Source organism: Somniosus microcephalus, chromosome 3 (assembly GCF_052327205.1).
Source record: "Somniosus microcephalus isolate GS21.2 chromosome 3, FLI_Smic_1.0, whole genome shotgun sequence".
Classification (NCBI taxonomy): Eukaryota; Metazoa; Chordata; class Chondrichthyes; order Squaliformes; family Somniosidae; genus Somniosus; species Somniosus microcephalus.
The window spans coordinates 277,466,646-277,492,573 of record NC_140989.1 but is presented as its reverse complement, the minus strand read 5'-3'; the positions used below and the strand labels follow the sequence as shown (position 1 = coordinate 277,492,573).

The 25,928-nt window shown below is 42.7% G+C and overlaps 1 protein-coding gene across 1 annotated transcript in view; it reads right to left on the bottom strand.

Annotated features, from left to right (window-relative positions):
• lamc1 (laminin, gamma 1) overlaps positions 1-25,901 on the bottom strand; it is a 292,326-nt gene extending 266,425 nt beyond the window's left edge. Inside the window, exon 1 of the mRNA XM_085982601.1 lies at positions 25,369-25,901. Within this exon, the coding sequence (XP_085838727.1) occupies positions 25,369-25,807 (439 nt within the window). The 5' untranslated portion in view covers positions 25,808-25,901. The remainder of the gene's footprint in view (positions 1-25,368) is intronic.
• Positions 25,902-25,928: the final 27 nt, after the last annotated feature.

The following is a 25,928-nucleotide window of genomic DNA, read 5'->3' as shown; positions in this document are numbered from 1 at the left end:
TTAAAGTACAAAGTGGACCATTAGAGAAATGCCACAATGAAGTCATTTGCCAAAAAGACACCATACATCAAGGGTCACAATGCAGAACACCTACAAAAAAACAAAGCATTAAATCTGAAGATTGTTCACACAAAATTGGTTATAGCTTTGTTGAATTACAGTTCACTTTAAAAGCATGACAACAAGTAAAGACAATATTAGCCTACTGGATCATCAACTTTTACATTAATCACAGAGGACTAGGGTCCAGCAATCTACCTTTGGATCTGCATTTCCAAAGGAATGTCCAATTATAAAAGACCTCGAGAGAGATTCCAAAAACGCTGGATCGCTGCCACTGGCAAACTCTGTACCAAGGGTTTGCACAGACGTGTGCTTAGCCAACTCCTTGATGGAGGGCAATGTGTGAACGTGGTGATTGATAGGGTTACTAAAGTCACGTTGTTTGATGACCTTCCTTGGGATGTGAACTCTGTCCAGATGATTTGTCTGGCTGACTTGCAAAAGGCCAACAGGAAGTGGCGGCCAGAGGGTGCTATTAGCAGGTAAATAACAGATGTCACCCTCACTTGATGCTTTGCTCAAACTCAATCATTCTTAGAATCGGTGTTTCACTAAGAAAGCAACCCTGCTGGTACCCTAGCAGTATTGAGAATTTAAGTTCATTTCACTTTTCCATTCTGTGGCAAGAAATTTTACTAAGAAAAACATAAAAGAATCCCAAGCTTTTATAGTTTGCATACATATTTTACCCAGTCTCAAAAAATAAGCAAAAATTATTCTAAACTGCATTTATTTCTGTAGCCAAGCAAAAAAAAAAAAATTTAACATTCAGAATTTTTCTGCCAAGAGCTCAAAATACACAAACTAAGAACGAGTCTATGGTGAGACTTCCAAAATGGGAGCCCAATATTTTACACTTTTATTGTACATTCCATGCTCAAGAGTCTTGTACATCTGGCAGCTCAGGTACAGAAATCAAAATAATGGGTTGTGTTAGAGTGGGAAAGAGTCAGCCATGGTTGCTGCACCAAGTCACTATCCAGTAACTGCTGCTCGAAGTGCGCTTGTGTGGATGTTGGACAATGGCAGGCATCACGGCTGGGCCCAATCCTGTCACAAATAACTTGCCAACACTCACTGACCTAGCCATTTGGCCAAGGGCGCCCATGGAACAGTTCTACAGCAGCCAGTGCCTTCAAGAGAATGAGCTTACTATCAGTAGTCAACATTTGGCTGTTCATTTTTTTTTTTGGGGGGGGGGGGGGGGGGATTCATGCCAACAATTAAGTCTGGGACTATACTACCTTCGGATAAGAGACCAGTAAAGTGCAAAGAGATGGGAGTTTTAAAAAAATTCCACACCAAACTTTAAACCTCACTATGATCAAAATAGAATTATTAACTACAGGATAGTTGGATAACTGCAGTGTTAGCACACTGTGAAATAATAGCTTTAAAACTCCAAACTTCATCCAGCCATATTATAGATGTGCCTGTTGCAATTTGCAGCAGCTGGAAAGCACCAAGAAACAAGTCTTTGAAGTCTGGTTTGTAAGAGGTCACACCTAACCACTGCTCCTAACACCAGCACGCACTTAGCACCCAGCTTAATTACTACATTAGTGATTGCAGAGGCAATCCAGTTCCCACACTCTGCTTTTTCATCTGTCTATGGAGGATACATAGCAGGCACCAACCGTCTGCTGCACTTCCAACTATACCAAGCTCTAACAAACAGAGATGCTCAAACTATTCACACGCTTGCCAAGTACGGTGGAAAAGTAAAAAGGTGAAAATCCCAGTGGTTTTAACACAAGATTAAAGTAAGTAAATGTTTAATGCTGTTCGCCGTCTAACATGACAAAAGGGACTTTTATAAGTTTGGATACCAATAGTAAAAGAATGGAACCGCGCCAATGACAAGAGGAACATAAAAGTGTCGCTGCCAAATTCATAGCACTGTCAGATTTCCACATTAACTGAATTTTGCACACGTTTAAAGTTGCACTTCACTGACAGTACAATGTATGCAGTTTACATCAACTTTCATGTTAGGATTTTAATCAGAAAAAAATGAGGAAAATTTGCAGATTTTTTTTTGATCCTGGTTTGAGCCAAGAGTTGCACTTCATTTGTAACTGGGAAAGGGAAGGGAAGACAGGAATGGGAAGTAAAGGATGAGAAAATAAATTGCAATAGGATGCCACTTTTGCATTGATTATAATTCCGTCCGCTGGCCAATGTTAGTGAAATGAGTTGTCGAGAGCACAAGGTGGTTAAAAGCAATTTTATACTCTAATTTTTGCAAACACGAAAATATACCCCTATTCAGGAATGAAGGAAGTGCAACCTGTAGTCAGAAATCCACTTGCTTGTGAAAGAGGTGTAGCACTCAAAACATTTTTATATAGGTGCCCTTATAGTTAAGCACCTTATAAAAGCCCACCAATCTGCAGAGTAAAGGAATATAGGCCAGCTCAGTATTAAAGCTGCACATTAAATGCTAATGAGGAATCCAAACAGATTTGCATTTCTCCAGCTGAAAGACCCCTCAATGTAGTTGTAAGAAACCAGAGTTTCAAAACTTGCGAACACAAATTTGTCATTAAAAAGGATCAGTTTTGTGATAGCTAGAAATGTTCTAGGTAAATGTGGTGAATGGTAAGCCAAAGGCTAGGTGTGCAGTTCTAAGTAACTTGGGGAAACTTTATTCCAAGAGCAGACGCAGAAGTGGGGTTGGAAGGGGTAGCGAGATGTGGGTGGTGAGGGATACAAGGACGTGGTCAGGTTATGCCTTGTCTGCAATTGTGAGGGGACGTATCATGACACAGTTGACGGGGTGGCCATGAATACGGGTAAGAGAGTTTATGTGGAGGGAGAAGTTATGGATTACAGCAGAACTAAAATTTTATTCCGTTATTATGCCCCTTCTCCTCCCAAGTTGAATAGTTACCAACACTCGTATAGATTCACATGTAAAGAATGGTTTCTTGGGAAAGATGATACTTACCCACTGTCATCGCCCATGGAACAACCCTAGCATGAACTAGGGCCTTCAGAAGACAAAGGGAAGAAAATTAAAAAAGAAACGAGGCTATTAAAAGCATTCCTTTATTTAAGGAAGGGGATGAAAAGGGAAAGGAATACTTTAAGGCACTGAAGCCCAATGCATTTAATGTAAGAGCTTAGTGAAGATAATCTGACAACAGGGCAATTTCACCAGGATTATGTACAAACAAACAATCCAACAATCCTCAAATATTTCCATTAATTCATTTCCAAATTCCACCCCCCCCCCCCCAAAATCCTCTAAAGTTTGTAATAGGATCAGATATAAAGAAATACCAACTGAACATTTTCATAATTTGGTTTCATTTATAAAGCCTTCAGCACTCGGTAGAAAAAAGGTCTTAATTACTGGGCAGAGCAATGCATTTACCCATTTACAAATACCATGATGTATTACTGCAGGTTAGTTGTAGCCAAGTGTACCCCGAAATGTACCCAACTCAAGAATTTAAATTAAAAATCCTCCTTCCCCCCCAAGCTCTAAATTCTTCTGACGCTGCAGTTCCCAAACTAGAACTCGAGGGCACCACACCTTGCATTCTAGCCTCTAATTAGCCAGGCACTGCCTGCTGGTAAAGCTCCTTGCTTGGTTCAGCAGGTATAGGAGAATCCTACCACAGATGATCCCTAGCTGCTAACGGTGATCACACACAAAAGGGATGAAACGGGAGTGATCTTCTCTCCCGGCTTCCTGCCGTGAACTGACACAATTAAGCCCGTTGTGCAAGAGAGAGGGATGCCTGGAGGCATGTATCCAAAACATGTGACAGCAATCTGACCTTGCTAGAAAACACTAAGCAATCCCAGAATTTTTTATTTAAAAAAAAAGTAAAGACAATTTCATCAAGAGTTAAGACTCGTCCCATTCATTTTAAAGAGATCAAATAGGATTCAACATAGAGCTCTGCGTTTTACTGTACTCTGATATAAAGCTTTTGGTATGTATTTGGATCAAGTATGGAATTTGAACCACTTTGGTTTAGTTACGTTAAAGTATTTTTTGCATACTATATTCAGTATAAAGATTTTTTGGCTCCCAGACTATAGTTCACATGTGCACAATGTACTTAGTATAGTACTATACAATTGAAGAAATCAAACCTCCGTTCAAGGACAGTGAAGTGCTCAGGAATTCAGTTGAATAGCTACAACACCTTATTTAGAGTTGCGAGGCATACAAGATAAGACCTGCTTTGGGCACTTCTTTAAAAGCTACGTTAGCTGAATAAAACATGATCTTTTCTTTCAACAGAACGGAGTAGGAGAGTCGAGGTGCCACAGAAAAAACTGTCACAACACACGGGGGAAGAAGAAAAAGAGGAAAGAAGTTCTAAAAGAATAAACACAAACAGAAACTTAACTTTTCTGCTTCAAAGAAGTTAGCTCGCCAAAAGGTACAAACTGCAGTTTCAGCTGCTGCTATGTTAAGACTTGATTTTTTAAGACAGGGTTAAAAAGGGCTACACATATACATTAAGTAAAAGGTCAGGCTTTCCACTCACTGTGAAACAGCTTACGGGTCAGGACTTGGAAATACGTGTATGTTTTCCATTCATTCTGATCCAGCATTTTTACACCATAATTATCACTGCAACAGACTGGAATTGTTGTCTACAAACCTTGTACGGAAACAGATAGTACTTCTAACTCCTTTATTCCGAGACTAGCTGGGGGGGCCCGGCGTTGCCAGGGCTTTTTTGGGCCACGTGGTTTACGGCTGGGCGCTGCCGCTCCCGCGCTCTGTGTCACTCTTTCCCTCCCTGACCCTCTCTCTGTCCCTCCCCCTCCCCCCTCTCTCTATGCCCCTGTCTGTCCCCCCTCTCCCTCCCCCTCCCCCGGCACCCGGGGAAGGGCTTTGAAAATTAAGCCCAGCCGTGGTGGCCGTGCGGGGCCTAGCACTGAAGGCCCGGCCGGGCTCTCGGGCCGAGACGGACCCCAGCTGAGCTCCCGGTGCGTGCGGCCGCCGCACCGTGGGTGGCGCGGTTTATGGCCGGCCGCTGACGCTCCCCCGCCCACTCTGTGTCTGGGGCCGAGCGGTTGTGAGGCCCGGCCCGAGTGACTCCAGCTCACCTCCTGCTCCCGGAGCCGCAATGTGGGGGTTTGTTTGGCTGGTGCTGTCGCTGTGGGGATGAAAAAAATGGCAGCGAAGTTTCGGGAGGCTGCAGGATTAGGCCCACCCACACACGGAATGAAACGCCCCCCGTGACGCACCGATTGGTCAACCACCAGGTCACTGAACTGCAGGATTGGTGAACCATCATGTCAGTCAACGCTATCCCCTGTACGATTGGTCAACCATCACGTCACTCAACACTAATGAGCGGTAGGATTGGTCAACCACTAATGAGCGGATTTTGTCCTTTTTTTCAACGTTTTTTGTATAGTGTCCGAAAATAATGCCATGTTCAGACGGCAGATCCTTGCTGGAAAGCATCTATGAGCATTCAGAGTTTTCCCCTGCAGTTGGTGAAACTGTTTTATCAATTTGGTGGAGCATGTCAAGGAACAAAAAAATGGCAAAAGCCCAGACACCACGCAAAAAATTATGATTTAGCTTCTTCTGGAGTGGGGAGTATTTTTATACCAATATCTTCATAAGAACATAGGAAATAGGAGCAGGAGTAGGCCAATCGGCCCCTTGAGCCTGCTCCGCCATTCAATAAGATCATGGCTGATCTGATCCTAACCGCCAATCCACTATCACAGAACCATCTCCTGAATCTAACAGAATTAGACACACGAAATAGGAGCAGGATCAGGCTACACGGCCCCTGGGCCCGCTCCGCTACCCACAGGGCCATGACCGATCCGAACCTAGACTCATGTCCAAATTCCTGCCCGCTCCCCGTAACCCTTAATTCCCTTTACTTCTAGGAAGCTGTCTATTTCGGTTTTAAATTTATGTAATGATGTAGCTTCTACAGCTTTTTGGGGCCGCATATTCCATGGACCTACCACCCTCTGAGTGAAGTAGTTCCTCCTCATCTCAGTTTTGAAAGAGCAGCCCTTTATTCTAAGACTATGCCGCCTAGTTCTAGTTTCACCCATCATCGGGAACATCCTCCCCGCATCTACCCGATCCAACCCCTTCACAATCTTATATGTTTCAATAAGATCGCCTCTCATTCTTCTGAACTCCAATGAGTAGAGTCCCAATCTACTCAACCTCTCCTCATATGTCCATCCCCTCTTTGTACTGATTCGAGAGCAAGTATGTCCTTTCTTAAGTATGGACACCAAAACTGTATGCAGTATTCCAGGTGTGGTCTCACCAATACCTTGTACAACTGAAGCAATACCTCCCTATTTTTATATTCTATCCCCCTAGCAATGAAAGCCAACATTCCATTGGCCTTCTTAATCACTTGCTGCACCTGCATACTAACCTTTTGAGTTTCGTGCACCAGGACCCCCAGATCCCTTTGTACTTCAGTACTTTCCAGTTTCTTGCCATTAAGATAATAACTTGCTCTACGATTTTTCCTGCCAAAGTGCATAACCTCACACTTTCCAGTATTGTATTCCATCTGCCAAATCTCTGCCCACTTACTTAGCCTGTCTATGTCCTCCTCACTCACTACTTTCCCTCCCATCTTAGTATCATCTGCAAACTTTGATATGTTACACTCAGTCCCCTCCTCCAAATCGTTAATATAGATTGTAAAGAGTTGGGGACCCAGCACTGACCCCTGCGGAACACCACTAGTTACTGATTGCCAGTCTGAGAATGAACCATTTATCCCAACTCTCTGCCTTCTGTTAGAGAGCCAATCCTCTATCCATGCCAGAATATTACCCCCACTCCCGTGATTTTTTTATCTTAAGCAATAATCTTTTGTGTGCCACCTTGTCAAATGCCTTTTGGAAGTCTAAAAAGACTACGTCCACTGGTTCCCCTTTATCCACCCTATATGTTACTTCCTCAAAGAACTCCAGCAAATTTGTCAAACATGACTTCCCCTTCATAAAACCATGCTGACTTTGTCCTATTAAATTATGATTATCCAAATGTCCTGTTACTGTCTGCTTAATAATGGACTCCAAAATTTTACCTACCACAGATGTTAGGCTAACTGGTCTATAGTTTCCAGCCTTCTGTCTACTGCCCTTTTTAAATAAGGGTGTTACATTAGCAGTTTTCCAGTCTGCCGGGACCTTTGCCGAGTCCAGGGAGTTTTGGAAAATTACCACCAATGCATCCACAATCCCTACCGCCACTTCCCTCAAGATCCTCGGATGTAAGCCATCAGGTCCAGGTGATTTATCCGCCTTGAGTCCCATTATTTTACCGAGTACCATTTCCTTAGTGATTTTGATCGTGTTTAGCTCCTCCCCCCCTTTAGCCCCCTGTTTGTCCAATGTTGGGATATTCTTAGTGTCTTCTACTGTAAAGACTGATATAAAATATTCAGTGTTTTTGCCATCTCCATGTTTCCCACCATTAATTTCCCGGTCTCATCCTCTAAGGGACCAACATTTACTTTAGCCACCCTTTTTCTTTTTATATAACTATAAAAACTCTTACTATCTGTTTTTATATTTTTTGCTAATTTACTTTCATAATCTATCTTCCCTTTCTTAATCAATCTTTTTGTTATTTTTTGCTGTCTTTTAAAGTTTTCCCAATCCTCTAGCCTCCCACTAGATTTGGCTACCTTATATGCCCTTGTTTTTAGTCGAATACTATCCTTAATTTCTTTACTTAGCCACGGATGGCTGTCTTTTCTTTTACATCCTTTTCTTCTCAGTGGAATATATATTTTTTGGAAGTTGTAAAATAACTCCTTAAATGTACACCCCTGATCATGTATCGTCTTACCCTTTAATCTATTTTCCCAATCCACTCTACTCAATTCCGCTCTCATACCTTCATAGTCTCCTTTATTCAAGCTCAGCACGCTTGTCTGAGATCCAACCTTCTCACCCTCTAATTGAATATGGAATTCAACCATGTTATGGTCACTCATTCCAAGGGGATCCTTTACTAGGACATTTTTAATTAATCCTGTCTCGTTACACAGGACCAGATCTAAGGTTGCTTGCCCCCTGGTCGGTTCAGTTACATACTGCTCAAGAAACCCATCCCTAATACACTCAATGATCTCATCCTCAAGGCAGCCCTGCCCAATTTGATTTGTCCAATTAATATGATAGTTAAAATCCCCCATAATTATAGATGTTCCCTTAATACAAGCCTCAGCTATTTCCTGATTGATACTCCGTCCAACAGAGTTGCCACTGTTCGGAGGCCTATAGACTACACCCACTAGTGTTTTTTTCCCCTTATTATTCCTTACCTCCACCCAAACTGTTTCATTGTCCTGATCTTTTGACCCAATATCATTTCTCTGTATTACAGTGATTCCTTCCTTTATTAACATAGCCACCCCACCTCCCCTTCCTTCCTGCCTGTCCTTCCTGATCGTTAAATAACCTGGTATGTTTAATTCCCAGGCATTGTCACCCTGCAGCCATGTTTCTGTAATGGCCACAAGATCATACCCATATGTAGTTATTTGTGCCATTAACTCGTCTATTTTGTTACGAATGCTACGTGCATTCAGATAGAGAACTTTCAAAGATGTTTTGTGACACTTAGTTCCTGCTTTTGCCCTTTTTATTACTTGACCTTTTACTCCATACCTTCTGCCCCTTCCTGACACGCTCAGGTAGCAGTGGGGAAATTAAAACCAAAGTCTATGACCTTCTCTGTTGTCATTTTTATTATTTGCTCTCTAGGAACCTCCCCCCCACTAGTTAGTTTAAAGCCCTCTCTACAGCCCTAGTTATATGATCCGCCAGGACTCTAGTCCCAGCACTGGCCAAGTGAAGCCCGTCCCAACGGAACAGCTCCCTCCTGCCCCAGTACTGGTGCCAGTGTCCCAGGAAGCAAAACCCATTTCTCCCACACCAGTCTTTGAGCCACGCATTTAACTCTCTAATTTTATTTGTCCTAGCCAAATTCGCTCGTGGCTCAGGTAATAATCCAGAGATTATTACCCTTGTGGTTCTGCTTTTTAATTTGGCCCCTAGCTGCTCAAACTCCCTCAGCAGAACCTCCTTCCTTGTCCTATCTATGTCGTTGGTACCAACATGGACCATGACAACTGGATCCTCCCCCTCCCAGTTTCTCTCCAGTCCAGAGGAGATGTCCTTAACCTTGGCACCGGGCAGGCAACACAGCCTTCGGGACTCTCGCTCTCGGCTGCAAAGAACTCTATCTATCCCCCAAATCAGCATAACCCTCTATTCCCTTCTCCCTCATGCTTATCTAGTCTCCCCTTAAATGCATTTATACTATTCGCTTCAACCACTCCGTGGTCGTGAGTTCCACATTCTCACCACTCTCTGGGTAAAGAGGTTTCTTTAGAATTCCCCATTTGATTTCTTGGTGACTATCTTATATTGCTGGGTCTGGATTTGCTCTTCCCCACAAGCAGAAATACTGTCTACTTATTAAAAGCTTTCACAATTTTAAAGACCTCTATTAGGCCACCCCTCAGTCTTCTCTTTACAAAACCAGCCTATTCATCCTTTCCCGATAGGTATATGCTTGCATTTCTGGTATCATCCTTGTAAGTCTGTTTTGCACCCTCTCCAGTGCCTCTATATCCTTTTTATAATATGGCAACCAGAATTGTACACAGTACTCCAAAAGTATGGTCTAACCAAGGTTCGATACAAGTTTAGCATAACTTCTCTACTTTTCAATTCTATCCCTCTAGAAATAAACCTTAGTGCTTGGTTTGCTATTTTAATGACCTTATTAACCTACGTGCTACTTTTAGTGATTTGTGTATTTGTACTCGGGGATCCCTTTGCTCTTCTACCCCATTTAGATTCTTGTTTTCCAAGTAATACTTTCAGGACAAAAGGTCATCGACCTGAAACGTTAACTGTTTCTCTCTCCACGGATGCTGCCTGACCTGCTGAGTGGTTCCAGCATTTTGTGTTTTAATTTTTGGTCCCAGCACTGATCCATGTGGGATCCTACTTTCCACCTTCTGCCACTCTGAATAGCTACCCTTTACCCCAGCTCTCTGCTTTCTGTCCTGAGGATTCTCCTGTTTCTCTCTCCTTCAAAACTTGCATCATCACCCTTGCCTCAAAAAATAGTACTTTTGAACCTTCCATTCTCACCAATTAACATCCCATCTTCAAGCACCCTTCCTTCTCCAAGGGTTGTTGCCTCCCAACTCTTTATCTATCTATCTCTCCCAAAAACTATGTTCAAATCCTTCCAGTCTGGCTTCTGCTTGTCTGGTGGTCCTAATCATAGTCGCAAACATCCTATGCTTACAACCTCCGTGACCTCTCTGCAGCATTGGACACAGTTAACTACACATACTCTTATGTCCACCTTCATACAACTACCCCTTCTACCAATCTAAGCAGAGCATCTCCAGCCATGGCTTCTCTTCCCACCCCTACACAGTCCTCTCCAGAGTCACCTAAGGACCCATCCTTTGCCTCCCACCTTCTGATCTGCATGCTGCCCCTGAGCAACATAATCTACAAACATGGCAGCTTCTTGTAAACAGATAACACCCATCTCTACCACCTCTCTCGATCTCTTCACTGCCTCTGTGCTGCCAGTGTTTGTCCAAAGTTCAGTCGTGGATCAGTCTTAATTTCCCTATTTTAAGCTGGAGGAAGACAAACATCAAATATCCCTCGCCAGCCACTACTGTGGGCATGGCTTGTCATTTTACTGCATTATGGACGAATACACCCAAAATAACAAGGAAGGCAGGCAGCCTGCCTGCTGCCAGCCCTCTATTATTTGACCATTGGATAAAGGAATAGATGCAGGTGCAGATGCACATTAAGGGCTCTTCTAGTAATTCTCAAACTTTTGCACAAGTTACTAGAACAAGCTGGTCATCTGATAAACAACCCTTCTCTCACCTGTTGCCTCCAACCTTCCTTCTCCCGCTATCACAGCCTTTCTTGTATATTAAATTGACCAGTCCTTCCATGAACTTCCCCCCTCCTCCTTTGAGCCGTGTACACTTCAAACACACTATCCAACACTCCTCATAGAGAGTCATAGAGAGTCATAGAGTTTTACAGCACAGAAAGAGGCCCTTCGGCCCATCGTGTCTGCGCCGCCCATCCATCCCTGTCCAGTCTAATCCCATTTTCCAGCATTTGGTCCATAGCCTTGTATGCAATGGCATTTCAAGTGCTCATCCAAATGCTTCTTGAATGTTGTGAGGGTTCCTGCCTCTACCACCCTTTCAGGCATTGAGTTCCACATTCCAACCACCCTCTGGGTGAAAAAGTTCCTCCTCAAATCCCCTCTAAATCTCCTGCCCCTTACCCTGAATCTATGCCCCCTTGTTATTGACCCCCCTACTAAGGGGAAAAGTTCCTCTTTGTCTACCCTATCTATGCCCCTCATCATTTTGTACACCTCAATCAGGTCCCCCCTCAGCCTTCTTTGCTCCAAGGAAAACAACCCCAGCCTGTCCAGCCTCTCTTCATAGCTGAGGCGCTCCATCCCAGGTAACATCCTGGTGAATCTTCTCTGCACCCTCTCCAAAGCAATCACATCCTTCCTATAGTGAGGCGACCAGAACTGCACACAGTACTCCAGCTGTGGCCTCACCAGCGTTTTGTACAGTTCCATCATAACCTCCCTGCTCTTATATTCTATGCCTCGGCTAATGAAGGCAAGTATCCCATATGCCTTTTTAACCACCTTATCTACCTGTTCCGCTGCCTTCAGGGATCTATGTACATGTACACCAAGGTCCCTCTGACCCTCTGTACTTCCTAGGGTCCTACCACTCATTGTGTATTCCCTTGCCTTATTTGTCCGTCCAAAATGCATCACCTCGCACTTTTCAGGGTTAAATTCCATTTGCCACTTTTCCGCCCATCTGACCAACCCGTTTATATCGTCCTGTAGCCTGAGGCTTTCCTCCTCACAATTTACCACCCCACCAATTTTCGTGTCATCTGCGAACTTACTGATCATACCTTTTACATTCTCATCCAAATCATTTATGTAGATCACAAACAACAAGGGACCCAGCACCGATCCCTGAGGTACCCCACTGGACACAGGCTTCCAGTCACAAAAGCAACCTTCGACCATCACCCTCTGCCTCCTGCCACTCAGCCAGTTTAGGATCCAACGCGCCAAGGCACCCTGGATCCCATGGGCTCTTACCTTCTTGACCAGTCTCCTATGCGGGACTTTGTCAAAAGCTTTACTGAAGTCCATGTAAACCACATCCACAGCATTTCCCTCATCCACCCCCCTAGTCACCCCCTCGAAAAATTCAATCAGATTTGTCAGACATGATTTACCCTTGACAAAGCCATGCTGACTATCCCCGATTAATCCTTGCCTCTCCAAGTGGAGACTAATTTTGTCCCTCAGAATTTTTTCCAATAATTTCCCTACCACAGATGTTAGGCTCACTGGCCTGTAATTCCCTGGTTTATCCCTGCTACCCTTCTTGAATAATGGTACTACGTTAGCTGTTCTCCAGTCCTCTGGTACATCCCCTGTGGCCAGAGAGGTTCTGAAAATTTGTGTCAGAGCCCCTGCAATCTCCTCCTTTGCCTCCCACAGCAGCCTGGGATACATCTCGTCTGGGCCTGGGGATTTATCCACTTTTTGGCCTGCTAAAACCGCTAGCACCTCCTCCCTCTCGATGCTAATATGTTCAAGTATGTCACAGCCCCCTTGCCCGATTTCTATGTCTGCATCGTCTTTCTCCATAGTGAACACAGATGCAAAAAATTCATTTAAAACCCCGCCTACATCATCTGGCTCTACACACAGATTGCCACTTTGGTCCCTAATGGGCCCTACCCTTTCCCTGGTTATCCTCTTGCCCTTAATATACTTATAAAACATCTTAGGATTTTCCTTTATTTTGCTCGCCAGTGTTATTTCATGGCCCCTCCTCGCCCTCCTAATTTCTTTTTTAAGTATGCCCCTGCATTTTTTATACTCCTCTAGGGCTTCTTCCGTCTTTAGTCTTTTGTAACTGCCAAAAGCCCCCCTTTTATTTCTAATGCATTTTTGTATATCCCTTGTCATCCAAGGTTCCCTTTGCTTGTTGGTCCCACCCTTGACCTTTACAGGAACATGTTGGCGTTGTACTCTCTCTATTTCCCTTCTGAAAGTCTCCCACTGTTTTGATGCGGATTTTCCTATAAGTAGCTGCTCCCAGTCCAATTTGGCCAGATCCTGCCTTATCATATTAAAATCGGCCTTCCCCCAATTTAGAACCCTTATTTCCGGGCCGTCTTTGTCTTTTTCCATGACCACCTTAAATCTCACCGAATTGTGGTCACTGTCGCCAAAATGCTCTCCTACTGACACTTCCACCACTTGCCCGGCTACATTCCCCAGAATTAGGTCCAGTACCGCCCCCTCTCTTGTAGGACTTTCTACATGTTGGCTCAAAAAGCTCTCCTGGATGCACTTTAAGAATTCTGCACCCTCTAAGCCTTTCACACTCTGACTATCCCAATTTATATTGGGGAAGTTGAAATCCCCCACTATTATTACCCTATTATTTTCGCATTTTCTGAGATTTGCCTACATATCTGTTCCTCTATCTCCCCCTGACTGTTTGGGGGCCTATAGTACACTCCCAGCAAAGTGCTTGCCCCCTTTTTGTTTTTAAGTTCTACCCATATGGCCTCATTAGAGGAACCCGCTAATATATCATCCCTCCTTACAGCAGTAATTGACTCCTTAATTAATATTGCAACACCCCCTCCCCTTTTACACCCCCCTCTGTCTCGCCTGAAGATTCTATACCCCGGAATATTGAGCTGCCAGTCCTGACCCTCCCTCAACCATGTCTCCGTGATAGCAACAATATCGTACTCCCATGTGTTCAACAACAACTTCAGTTCATCCACCTTATTTGCAAGACTCCTTGCATTAAAATAAATGCCTTCCAGCCCTGCCATATTCTCTTTTGCCTTCACATATTTGCTTTGCCTTCCCAGCTGACTTGTTTTTCCCTCCCTATATCCCTGCCATATTGAAATCAACATTCATTGTGGAGTCCCTAGCTTTAACTCATCCTTGCCTAGGATCTCCAAACCATGGCATTCCTTACCTCCCTTAGTCCTTCTTTCCTCTTACAATCTTCAGGCTTTTAAAACTTAAGCTTGGCATCACCTAATCAATACTTCCCAATTTACCACTCTTCAACCATGGCAGAGTCCTGCACTAAGGACCTTGCTATCTTGAAGAAAGTTTCCCTTCCTCCACCACAGCATGGCCGAGATAATAAATTCTATGCCAGGAATGAGGAGTAAATAGCTTAATTCCATGTTGCTCCACGGCACATCGAAAAGAACAGGTGCACTCGCATGCACTAAAGAGGTTATAAAAGTATGAGTCTTTTGAATATATGTAGTATGAAAGCAATAAATGCTCAGGCAGATTTCCCACAAAAAAATGTGCTTATTATTCAGCACAAAGTCAAAATGATTGCTAATTCAAATGTTTCCCATACCTGTCTAATAGAACTCAATTATTAAACCCAAATTACATCATAAACAGGTCACAGCACATTTCCTGAAAGAAAAGTTCCCCATCCTTTAGGAAGTGCTGTGGTATTCCGATAAAATCCTAAAACAATGCTACAATAGTACCGAAAACATTACATCACACCCAACCCCGAGTGCAGATCTTTCCTACCCTTAACAGCATTTCATAGCCTATGGATGTTACATAGACATCCTCCTTTTCCACCACAACACAAAAGGTCAGGTGATAATGAGTAGAGAAATGTTTATTGGCCAAGAATGCTCTTCCAGATAAAGAACGAGAGTAATGGCCGAAGTTGGTATACAGTTATGAATCATTAGAGCCAAATTTTATTGCCAATCTAAAATGTTGTTTCTTTTTATGTTTTATTTTTACAATGGGGGACAGGAGAGAGAACACAGAGCTTCCAAAAACCCAGGCAAATTCACAGAAAAAGTCAGTAAAAAGAGTTTTTTCTTTGAATATTGATGATAAAACACGAAAAGGACTTTAAAAAGGTGCAGTCAAGCTAAATGAAAATCCGCAATTATTTACACAGTTTACAGGCATCACTTTTATAGGGCTCATCACACTCAGTTAACCCTTAGATAGTTTTCTTTTTAAATTAAAAGTATAATTGAAGAACTTATGTTTATTGTTCTGACTCCAGTCACTTACCTGCTGTTATGATCTGGGATATTATAATATGCAGAGGAAGAGTTATGATCTTACTTTTAATAAACAATGCCATGTGTACACCCAAGTCAGCCTTCGATGGGCAACCTTAATCTTTGGAGACCATCAGTGTGTTGCAATGACAATGCACTGCTGCCCTTACGCCGTACCCAACTAGAAATGAAAGACTAAAATTTGCTACAGTATAAAAGAATATTATCCTCACAGCAATATCTAAAGATGGTCCTTTTGCAAAAATATCCAAATTGTACAGTCTTTGTTTTTCTTGCTTACTTCAGATGTGATTCTATGACCCTGATTTATGGTAACAAACATGAGAATTTACAGATCTTTTTCATATGAGTGGAATTTTTTTTAACTGGTTCATAAGAAAATTGGAATTTATCAGTGGAAATTTGGTTAAGCTGATCTTAAAGATCTCTTTGCACTGTCCAGTTACATAGGGAGAAAACACACTCCTCTGCCTCACTGTGTGGTCTCCTACACGAATTCATTATATTCCTAGACCTCAGGATAGTGAAACTCCTTACTTCCTCAAGTTCACATCCAATTTAAACAGCTTGAACATTACACCAAATCTGTAACTTTCTATTGCTACATTGGCGCAATGCTGATGCTATAAAATTTGCCACAGTATTATTCTCTTCCAGCCCAAATCCCAGCTCCTCTAGAAAAAAAAAATCAGGATTTATTTAATGTGAACAATTTAAATGAGTTAACTCATACCTACAGACTCAAAGGGAAACAGACTGGAGATTCAGCAAACTCAATACCGTAGGATTGGCATTACTTTCCCCCATTCTCCATCTTGCAGCAAGAGCATCTGTCGTAACTGTTACAAGGCAGCTTGCCGTTTACAATTAAGAAATCGAAGATACTGCCTCGCCTGGGAATAGAGCAATCATGGTTAGGAGTAAAACTTAGAATTGAAGATTTTTTGGAGTGTGGGGACAAGATTCTTTTATTATCAGTGAATTAGGGAACAACTTCAAAAATATACCAGCTTAGAGTTGTACCAAAATTCTTTCCCCAACTCCAAACATGTAGTGTTAAACCCATCTGAAAAAGGGGGAACGTGTGTATAAAATGAGCTACCTTGTTCACATTTTAAAAGCATTCACATGGTAAAAGTGACTAAATACCTACAAAACCACAAAAAAGTAGTATCAGAGCAGAAGACAGTAACACTAAAATGTCCTCCCTTCACACAGCTACAAACCTCTAATTTGGCATGGGAGGGTCAAAAGCTAAATTACACTATATTTAGAACAAAAAGACACATTTTTTGTCAACCAGATAGTCACCACATGTAGAGTTCAGTTTTCTTTTGCAACACCCAGCGTTTACCCCATTTATCAAAATAGCTCCTCTCCGTTAAGCCAAACTTAGCAGTACCCAAATACTTGATTTTTAAGATGCATATATGTCAAGATAGAAATCAAGCAAAGTCTGCCCAACAGCTTCAAAAAAAGCTAACATAGCCCCAGAAAAGCCAATGACTCAAGAACAGCTTTGTTTATAAGCATAGGACATACACAGGTTTGTAGCTTAAGAGGTCATTAGACCCAAAGACCCAACATTCCTTCACTTGTAGTAAAGGGGGGAAAAAACACAAGTTCACAAAAGCCTAAAATCAAAACCCAAACATTGAAAAGAACACATCAGTGCTTTTTTTCAGGGCAGAGGAAGGGAAGAGGTCCAGGGCATGCTCCAATGGAAACATTTGAATTTTTAGATTAACAATTATACATTGTGCTTATTTTTTAAAACACTTGTATTTCACAACTAGTATTTTTGATCTTTAAAAAAAGGAAAATTACATTTGGATTTTTCAAACAGATCAGCCAGACCTTCACTTACCCTTAGTTAGCTCGACTGCCATTCTCCCACATCAACACATCCAAAGTTCCCACCTACAGTATGCAGGGGCTAGAACCAATTCCATTAATGTTAGGAGTGGAGCTAAGAGACGGAAAAGCCCAGACCATGTTGCTTTTTGTCAGGGAAGACGGACGCACAGATTGGGTGCTGAAAACACTATGCCATGATAATCAGAATGTAAACACTGGGATGAGTGTGGAGAAGAAAGAAAGTTGGTCCTCTATAAGTAGTACCTGTACCAGAAAATGTGGCATTGGTCCAATCAGAGAAGATACTGCCCAAGAGAACTGATGTATCGAACTGGAAATAAAGTGACTCTCTTCCATTCCCGCTCTGGTTAAAATAAGTTTAATACAATTATCTGGGGACAACACTAACCACTTATCCAGAAGCAACCATCAATTACTGAATTCCCACAAAACCGTAACCTGATTACCTGCCAAAGGGCAGAAACTTTAACATGCATACCAGAATGCTCATTAAGCATTTAGGGTTTTTAAATTAGGTGGGACTCAATTTAATGTTGTAATTTCTCTTACAAATAACAGTGATCATATAGGTTACATCTAATGAATTGGCCAGCATGGGCCATCGGGTGAAGAGCCTTTGGTTGACCTGACCAATATGCTACAACACTGGAAATGCATGCTGCCAGCAAACATAGGGAAGGCCAGCCAGCACGCACACCTTTCCTTCTAGCCCTTGAACTTTCTCCCCTCTCTCCCAACAATACATACATATGACAATGTCTGTTACTAGAAGTACAACCAGCCTGTTACTCCAATGCATAATTGGCTTCTAGAAGGAAAATTCTCCAATTTTCTACCTGCAATTTGTGGCTACAAACAAACCAGGAACCATTATAAGGCGGTATGTTTATAGCACTGTGGTCCTGGAGAGCATGCAAAGTACTGCACGTGTCAATAAACCAATGTCATAGGTATATGCCTATATAACTGGTCTTAATCAATTGTTGTACCATAAGAGAGTGAGAAGGATATTTAGTCCCATTTATGCTTCTACTTCCAGCTCTTTCAATTCAACTGCTCCAGATACCAGCTCAGATCAGGGCAGCATACAACGAAGAAACTGAACCAACTGTTTTTCCAAATTGGAGCACCCTTTTTTGATGAGCCTGGGAGGGGGCAAAAGAAAAGAAATGGGCACAGGGGAAAGCTACACTTTCGCATTATGTTTTGAGCCGGTGATGGAAGGATGATGCATACAACTTTCAAATTGAACCAAAATTTATAGAAAGTGTAAAATAAATGAATGCTTTTTTAGTTCCATCAAGGATAGACTGCAATAAGGCGTGCACACATTTTCAGTTGTCAATGATCCAAATTGTAATGTGAATTCATACCCGAGGGTGCCACAGTACTTTATATGTAAAAGATTAAAAGACAAACCTATCTAGCACATGTAAACTAAATTTATATCTTTAGCCCACACCGAGTCAAAAGGCTGTGGGTTCAAGTCCCAACTCCAGCACATAATCTAAGCTGATAGTTCAGTAGTACATTTTTGGTGGTGGTACCCTTCAGATGAGACAGTAAATTTAAAGCCCATCTGTCTATTCAGGATCTCATGGAATTATTTGAGAAGTTCAGCTCAGTTGCTGTGGGACATTGCACCATACAAAATGGCTACCACATACACCTACATAGCAACACTATCAGCACATCAAAGTACTTCATTGTACGAGAAGTACTTTAGGACATCTTACATGATGTGATAAGATGCTATACAAATGCAAGTTCATTCTTTCTAATGGATTGCAAAATTAATGTCGCAGTAGCAAATTTTACTAATCCAATAATTGATTTTTTTTTTTAAACCAGGACTGGACAGGGGAGCAGTATTCAGTTTTTGGGAAACCAAGAGCTACAATTTGACTCAAGTCATCTTGATCTGTCAAGCAGGTGAAGTAGAAATCAGCCAGAGCACTCATTCCAGATTACAATTCAACAGCCCTTGCTGGACATTACCAGAGTATGGATGTCTGATGAAGGCACAGTTTGGTCAGCTCTGATGCCCTTTACAGTCAAATAGCTTGATAATCATCACCAACAACTTGCATTTATATAGCGCATGCGACACTGAAAATGTTCAACGGCACTTTACGAGGGGGGGGCGCGGAAAAAGAAGTAAAAAAGATAGGGGACAGATTATTGGAATATTGAGGGAATCAAGGGATATGGGGATAGTGCAAGAAAGTGGAGAGGAGGTAAAATGGCCTACTCCTGCTATTTCTTATGTTCTTATGTAGATACTCAGCCATGGCGAGACAGATTAGGAGACGTGACTAAAAGCTTGATTGAAAACATGGGTTTTTGAGGAGATTTTTTAAATTGTGGACAGAGAAGTGGATAAAGAAGTTTAGGCAGTGAATAGGGCCAATGGAGCTCAAGATTGTGCCATTAATGCTCGGCAAGGGGGAGGGTGCACAAAAAGCCAGAGTTGGATAACTCAAGAATGCAGGGGAGCAAGAGAAATACAAGGCTGCAAAGCCTTCAAGGGATCTGAAGTCTCGGCTACTTGGGTAAGGTACCACAGATTTCCAAACTCCCACAGAACTGCACTTTAGCATAAATCAACATCTTCCCGGGGGGGGGGGGGGGGGGGCAGCTGTCTTTACTAGTCAAGGGCACCGTAGTGTAGTGGTTGTGTTACTGGACTAGTAATCCAGAGGCTTGGACTAATAATTCAGAGAACATGATTTCAATCCTGCCATGGCAGTTTGAGAATTTGAATTCAGTTAAAAAAAAATCTGGAAATAAAAAGCTGGCATCAGTAAAAGTGACCATGAAGCGGTCAGATTGCCCTCACCGATGCCCTTTAGGCACGGAAACCTGGCATCCTTGCCCTATCTGACGCCAGTGATTCACTCTTATCTGCCCTCAAGTGGACCAGCAAGCAACTTAGTTGTATTAAACCGCTACCTCAGGACAACTAGGGATGGGCAATAAATGCCTTGCCAGTGATGCCCGCATCCCAAGAATTAATTTAATAATTGTTGGCACGTATTCAATATTGTTGAGATATAGTAACTAATAAACTTAAACTTCATTGCTACGGTACTTTACAAAATTTGTATTAATCACTCTTTCAGCAAGGAAATGGTAATTAACTAGCACTAGATAGCAGAGTACACTATTAGGTAATTTTAATTAGGCAGCTTTTACTAAATGAACCAAAGTGAATATAGTCTAGTGAGAAAAAGATCCCATTACAGAAGGAATCCAAAGTCGTTCACTAATTCCAAGAGATTTTCCATCTGCCGCAAGCAATGATGAAGTCCATATAAACAAGCCATTATTTACAAGTAAATGTTTAACAAAGAGAGTCTTGGTCACAAGAGAAATTTCAAGTGTTTACCACAGTACTTAGAATCCCTAACAAAAAACAATAAATGCACAAACTGAAATCAGTGCTACACAGTCACATCATGAAGTAAATCAACTTCCAAATTATAAAGGCCCGGATTTTGCCATTAGCGAAGGGATGGTGCTCACCACTGACCTCAAAGCTGCCCACAAAGATTTAGCGGGCTCTGTGGCATTGATTTCCACTATTACAATGTCAATTTCATTCTGGCGCCATTTAAGGGATCTCTGGCATCCAGGTACACAGTGAAGTCATCAAGCAGGCTGAGCAGCCAATCAGACTTAAGAATTTTCAGACAGCAAACCAGGAAGTAAAAAGTACCGATTAACCATCACTTTTTAATAATTTTACAGAGAGTGAAATAAGGATCGAGACATACACAAAAGGTTAAGGTAGAAGCTGAAATATCAAAATTAAAGAAAATAATGAATTATTTTTAAAATCTATGGAATTTTTATCATGGATGGGAGGGATTGACACTCCAGACTTATAAAATTAGATTTTCAGGGCCGGAGAGGTTGTTCAGCAGTAATTTTAAAAAAGTTTCTGTTTTATGGGATGTGGGCATCGCTGGCAAGGCCAGCATTTATTGCCCATCTCTAAATTGCCCTCGAGAAGGTGGTGGTGAGCCACCTTCTTGAACCACGGCAGTCCATGTGGTGACGGTACTCCCACAGTGCTGTTAGGGAGGGAGTTCCAGGATTTGGACGCAGCGACGATGAAGGATCGGTGATATACTTCTAAATCAGGATGGTGTGTGACTTGGTGGGGAACTTGGAGGTGGTGGTGTTCCCATGCGTCTGCTGCCCTTGTCTTTCTTGGTGGTAGAGATCACGGGTTTGGGAGGTGCTGCCGAAGAAGCCTTGGCGAGTAGCTGCAGTGCATCTAGTACACTTAAAAACTCAGTTTCACCTCATTCAATAAGGCTTAACCTTTTCAATGTTTTTACAGCACAAAGTGCGTAAAAAGTTGAAATTCACGTCAAATCACTAATTCTGTGTTGATTGCATCTGCAAAGACTGCAACAGTGCACCCTGTGGAGGAGCAGGGCATCACTGACAGCAACTTCCGGTTTTCCATGTTTAACTGCACATATGCAGATGCCAGAAGTTAGTCAGTTTTCGCAGTTGTAGTGACAGTTTTGCCGTCATTACAACTGCAAATGCTGGGCCAATACATTGGAGTGAAAGACCCCGACTTCTACAAGAACTCCAAACTGGATTTTGCAGGAAGAGCTCCACACGCATCATTATGCAACAGTGTGCTGCCTATCTAAAATGAAGATACAGCACATTGTTAGTACTATAGTTCACTTATAAAATAGCAACTTCTGCTAAACATTTCAATATTGTACTTGCAGTAGATAAAACAAATTAAGCACTGTTAAAATTCACCAACTGCAACATCTGAGAAGCTAAAGAAGTTACATTTATATACTACCTTTCGTGGCTTATTTTTTGAAGTGTAGTTACTGTTGTAGTGTAGTGTAAACTGAACAAAGCAAATTTATGGAACCTGAAGGAGATTTTGATTTTCCATGATACATTGTCATTTAGACAGCATAACTTCCTGGTTTGAGTGTGCCCTTAGTACCTTGCACAGCAACACACCTAATGCATGCAGAACAAACACCAACTCATTTATCATACATCAGGCACCCAGTAAATCTGTTGTTACCTAACTAGAAAATAGCTTACAAATTTTAGGGTTGCTGCTATGCCCCAACAGTGGCAAAGCTGCTGGGTTAGAGGGGGAAATCGAACTCGGGATTTGGCCGACTTGGTAGGAAGGGGACTGAAATCGGCAATTGTGGAATGCCGACTTACCCAAGGCCAAGCAGAGAACTGCACAGACTTGCAGGCTTAACCTGGAGACCAAAGACATGCATGAGGTTCCTGGGAAATGGAGGCTTCCTCCAAAGCCACATTAGCAGACCTCAAAATTATTTGACACACACCCCAATCATGTCTTGTCTACAACAGGGCAACTTGATTTTATTTTCTACTCGTCAAAATATTGTAATTAGTCAGTGCAGCCCAAATAAATACCTCATTTAAGGTTTAAAACCCATAATCAAGTTTAATTTTCAGCAGTTCAAGTATAATTTTTCCACAATGTTTATTAAAACTGGTTTTCTAAGTAACAAAGGTTTCTTCAGCTTCAATACTACCTCGCTGTATTTTTCCTTCTTCTAGCCATGCATTAACACACAACTTTATCTCCCTGCTCAACCCACCATTAAACTGCAATTCCCTGCATGTTGGTCTGCAACCAGCCACTAGAGAGAGATGCAAGTGACATCTCAATTGACTCCTTCCAATTTTCCTCTTCCAAGAGCTGCCGCGCCTCTCCCGGACTGGGAACTTGCCACCTGAAGAGCCTCAGGTGCGAGCCAGCACCCTACTACTAACCCCACAAGCAGTTTGCCTCACACACGACCAAATCATTTAATGAGCAATCATTAGTTTATTCCAGATTTTCATTGTCCATTTCTACTTAATCCAAGCAACATTTGCTTTCAAGTAAATACACCATCAAAAAATGGAAGACCAAGTGGCAAATTGAAAACCAATGCACAAGCTGAAGGTACATTACATACAGAGAGATGGGAGGGAGGAGGTCATCAGCCCAGTTTTTAAAAATACGATAACAAAATACTGTGGATGCTGGAAATCCGAAATAACAACAGAAAACGCTGGAAAAACTCAGCAGGCCAGGCAACATCCGTGGAGAGAGAAACAGAGTCAACGTTGCAAGTCGAAATCCTTCTACAGAACCCTGTATGCTTTTAAGGCAGTTGTTTTATTGTATCCTCTGCAATGAACTTTTTTAACCCTGTGATGGAGCAGCCAAATCTTTAAGCAAATGGGGTTGGTTTAGGATATTCAGTCATGAAACTCTGTAGAAGGGTTTCGACCCGAAACGTTGACTCGGTTTCTCTCTCCACAGATGTTGCCTGGCCTGCGGAGTTTTTCCAGCGTTTTCTGTTGTATTTCATTTTTTTAAATATCTGCATTCATGACAACAGGGTTACAAAATTACTTTAAAACATTGAAGACAAATAGTTAGTTGAATGCAACAACTCCTGAGAGGAGTACTGAAGCTAAGTAACACAACTTTGCTACCTTGCCCCCATATAAAAAAATGTATATTTAGATGTTACAGTACGCAACAGGATTTATCTTGACCTAAAGTTCTGCTAATTTATGCAGGCAGCCAGTGGTTCATGACTGAATATCCTAAACCAACCCCATTTGCTTAAAGATTTGGCTGCTCCAACACAGGGTTAAAAAGTTCATTGCAGAGGATACAATAAAACAACTGCCTTAAAAGCATACAGCTTCCTGTGAGCGTTTAACAGGTAATTATCTCCTTTAACATCCCACTTTACTCCAAATCACGTTACATTGCTTAACACATAAAACTATCGGCTTCCCCATGTTTAAGGGATCAATGTAAAACAGATTTTTTTTAAGTTATGGGGCAATGTTATGTCGGTAGTACAGATGTTTGCATGAAAATGTCCAAACTCGCCCGATTTAGTCTTCCTCGTAAAACAGCGAGGAAAACGACAAGCTCAATAGAAATTCACAGCAAGCGCTTTTAGCAGAATGCAAGTCAATGCAAAGGAACAATCTGTCAAATCCAATTTAAGATCGCAGCAAAGGGGGATGGGCCCTGGGAAAACGCACGACCACCAGCGTGAGAATCGAAACCAGGACACCGTGTACCATCTACTGTAAATCTAGTCAGCCAATAAAACTCTAACCATGCAGATTCACGGTGCTCGCAATCACCCCAAATGCATAGTCTGTCCTGTTTTATGGAAGCAGTTCTTTTTACCCCCCTCTGCCGATATTACTCCCTCCGTTTAATCCCATCCTCACTGAAGTGCAGACCTCAATCAATCGGCACTCCCTGGAATAAAATGCCAGCGGCCTCTCCCTCCTGTCCCGTCCAACGGCTCCCGCTCGGAATTCCCCTCCTTCACATCCACATCTGACTGCGGACAAAACTCGCTGCCCAATGGAGTTCACAAACTGCGCCATCTTGGAGCAGTAAAGAAATAAAAACTTTCCCAGAGAGAAAAAAACATTTCTTTCTGAGCAACTCATGCAGATGTTAACTGATGTTGACCGGCTCTTAAGGCGCTACTCCCAGCTCAAGCCCACTTAAGATGTACAAAACTGTGAGCCTGATTGAAATGTTGTACCCTGGGGCCACCAAAACCAACTCCACTCGCTCAACTGGTCGGGGAGGGAAGCTATCTCGGCCCAAATGCACCGTGCAGACTGGGGCTACTGATCATGGGATCGGGGAGACGGTGTCAGCCTGAACACCAGCTGTCCTAAACTAACAAACTTTCAGTGGCCCGGCTACAGACTGATTGACTTGACTCCCTTCTTCCGATCTCTTCACTCGCTTCAAAATTCAATCTCTCGAATTGCAAGTTTTCTATAAATAAAGGTGAGACCAATGTCTTGGTGTTGTTTCTCTCGCTCTGGGTTTTCTATAAGACTTGCTTGCCTTTCCACCTCGACATGGACTTAGACTTGCAGGGGTGGGGAATCCACACGTTCCCACTGATCGCGGTCTGAATGGAAACTACAATTTGTCTTATTTGAAGATTTCCAACACATCTTCATACCGACTGCATAAATAATATGCAACCGACACCTTTGAAGGAAACTGTTAAAAGTTCTGTTACAAGAAGTCAGTTTCAGGACAGGAGTATGGTGCACCTTTCAGACAATCTACAGTTAAACTGAAAATTGTTGGCTAGCTAAAAGTTTTTGGGGGAAACTTCAAGACTCACTCACCCAAGTGCAAAGTCAGGCTGATGGAATTCGGGTACTGGATCCCCGCGAGCATCGTCTGACTTTGCCACCAAGTGGTATCGGCTTGGTTATTGTAATCGGTCAGGTAGACGGCGCCGTGCTGGAGCCGGGAGTCGCTGGAGTCGCAGATGTGGCAAGACTTGGTGACCCCGGTCACTCCGGTCTGGACGCAGTACTCTTCTGGGGGAAAGCCGCAAGTGTTGCTGGCCACCACGGTCACATTGAAAGCGGCGTTGACGAACTCGGGCATGCAGCGCTGAGACCGTTCAGTCTCGTCGTAGCACTCGTCCATGGCTGCCGGGCATTGCAAGACCAGGCAGCCGAGCAGGACGAGCCGCAGCCCCCAGTGCATGGTGCCGAGGGACGGCGACCGCTTCAGCTCGCTCGGCGCACCTTTCTTCCCCGATCGTCCCAGCGCCATTCACAAGTTGCACATACAACACACACACAAAAAGGGCAACGGGTCCACACCCTCGCGGTGCAATCTGGGACCAAGGAGTGGATCTGTGCACCGCACTCACTAAACGTGACCACTTCCGCCA